General features: G+C 24.0%; 1 protein-coding gene across 2 annotated transcripts in view; it reads left to right on the top strand.

Annotated features, from left to right (window-relative positions):
• Positions 1-1,835, top strand: part of LOC102680921 (liprin-beta-1-like) — a 2,718-nt gene extending 883 nt beyond the window's left edge. Inside the window, exons 3-7 of one of the 2 annotated variants that reach the window (XM_031514850.1) lie at positions 113-274; positions 358-489; positions 618-699; positions 1,130-1,425; positions 1,613-1,835. In XM_031514850.1, the coding sequence (XP_031370710.1) occupies positions 113-274; positions 358-489; positions 618-699; positions 1,130-1,425; positions 1,613-1,810 (870 nt within the window). In that variant the 3' untranslated portion in view covers positions 1,811-1,835. Of the gene's footprint in view, positions 1-112; positions 275-357; positions 490-617; positions 793-1,129; positions 1,426-1,612 lie in introns of both variants that reach the window. The other variant, XM_006625105.2, reaches the window with a different exon arrangement.
• The last annotated feature ends 79 nt before the right edge of the window (positions 1,836-1,914 follow it).

Genomic DNA, 1,914 nt, shown 5'->3' with positions numbered 1-1,914 from the left:
CATAGAAAGTTAAAATATCAATGTTTAATTTCTTAATATTTGAATTTATATATATATAATATAATTAATATATAAATAAATAATATAAATAATATAATTATATATCATATAGGAACGTTTAAAAAAGTTAGAAAATGAACGTGGAACATTACGTATGGAAGTATCAGTTTTATCCGAACAAGTAGATGCACAATCTAGTAAAATCCAAGAATTGGAAAATATGCTTAGAGAAAAGAAAGATTCTCTCAGAAGAATGGAAGAGGCATTACAAAAAGTAATTTTTTTATTTTATATTTTTTATTTTATATTTTATATTATATATTTATTTTTTTATTCCTTCAATGATTTAAATTTTAGGAAGTACTTTCAAGAAGTGCTTTGGAAACACAAAAATTAGAACTTTTGAGTTCTTTATCAGAAATGAAACTTAGACAAGCAAGTTTAGAACATGAAAATCTTGCACTTCGTAATACAAGTCCTATATCAAATGTAAGTCCTATATCAAATGTGTGAATGTATGTAAAATTGGATATTTTTTTATAAATGAAATATATATGTATATAGTTAAATTTGCAATAAAAATGAAAGAATATATTATTATTACTGATTTATTATAGGGAGAAAAATTTGGAAGGCATACCACTCAATATAGTAGTCTTCCTAGGCCACCGAGTTCTTCAAAGAAAGGTGTAGTGTTCGGTAAGGTACCCAGTTTAGTTTCTGGAGCACACACAACAGTACCATTGGCCATTAAAGGAGCCTCCGCGAGATGCCTGTCTGCGCCTACTCTAGGTTGCGATTGATTCTTCATCTAAGCATGCATTTTTAAATGTTTTCAATAATATATGACAGGCAATCGTGGCTAATAATTTTTAATTTAGTCTATGTCAACATTGAATTAATTAAATTTTATGTTGATTTTTGCATGAAAATTTTGATTTTGTCTTTTTTTTTTAACTTATTCTCCTCATACATAATAATATTATGTATTTCAGACATTAATATATTTTAAAAAATTATTATTTATTTGCTTTTTTTTTATATTTGAATTATGACATTTGCAACATTTTAATTTTTGAATTTAATTTGGTGCAATAAAATTTATTCATTATTTATTTTTTTGTTTTAGCTGAAAAAGAAAAAACTATCATAGGAGATTCAAATTCTCGAATAGCATCGATTGCTCAAAAATCTTTGATGGAACTTTCAATGGAAGAAATTGAAGATTGGCTCGCAAATTTAGGATTAGAATGTTACGCGGGCGAATTGAGACGATGGGGTGCTACTGGATCAAAATTATTAGACTGCTCACAACAACAATTAGAAAAAGAATTAGAAATTAAAAATGTTCTTCATAGGAAGAAATTATTATATGCAATAGAATCCGAAAAATTTGATGGAGCTGAATTTCTTGGATCAGATAAGGTATTTTTTATAATTTTATAAATATATATTATATAATATCAATTATTATATATACTATATAATATTAAATACATTATATATATAACTTATAATGAGATATCATGAGATTAAAATATTTTTTACAATTTTATTATCTTATTATTATTTTGTAATTTATATAATGACATAAATATTTATAAAATTATAGATGGATAATACTGCAGTTTTACGATGGTTAGATGATATTGGATTACCACAGCATAAAGAAGCTTTCCAAAATGGTAAAGTTGATGGGAGAATGTTACATCGACTTACCACTGAAGATCTTTTAAATCTTGGAGTTACTGCACAATTACATGCTGCAAGTCTTAGACGAGGAATTCAGGTAACAACTTATTTATTTTAAATATTATAATATCTATAAATTAAATATAATATAATCATATTTCAATATATAATAATATATATAATAATATATAATATATAATATATATAATATATATAATATAT

The sequence above is a fragment of the Apis dorsata genome, unplaced genomic scaffold (assembly GCF_000469605.1).
Source record: "Apis dorsata unplaced genomic scaffold, Apis dorsata 1.3 scaffold_1279, whole genome shotgun sequence".
NCBI lineage: Eukaryota > Metazoa > Arthropoda > Insecta > Hymenoptera > Apidae > Apis > Apis dorsata.
The sequence above is the reverse complement of the archived record's forward strand: the minus strand, read 5'-3'. Positions and strand labels throughout refer to the sequence as shown.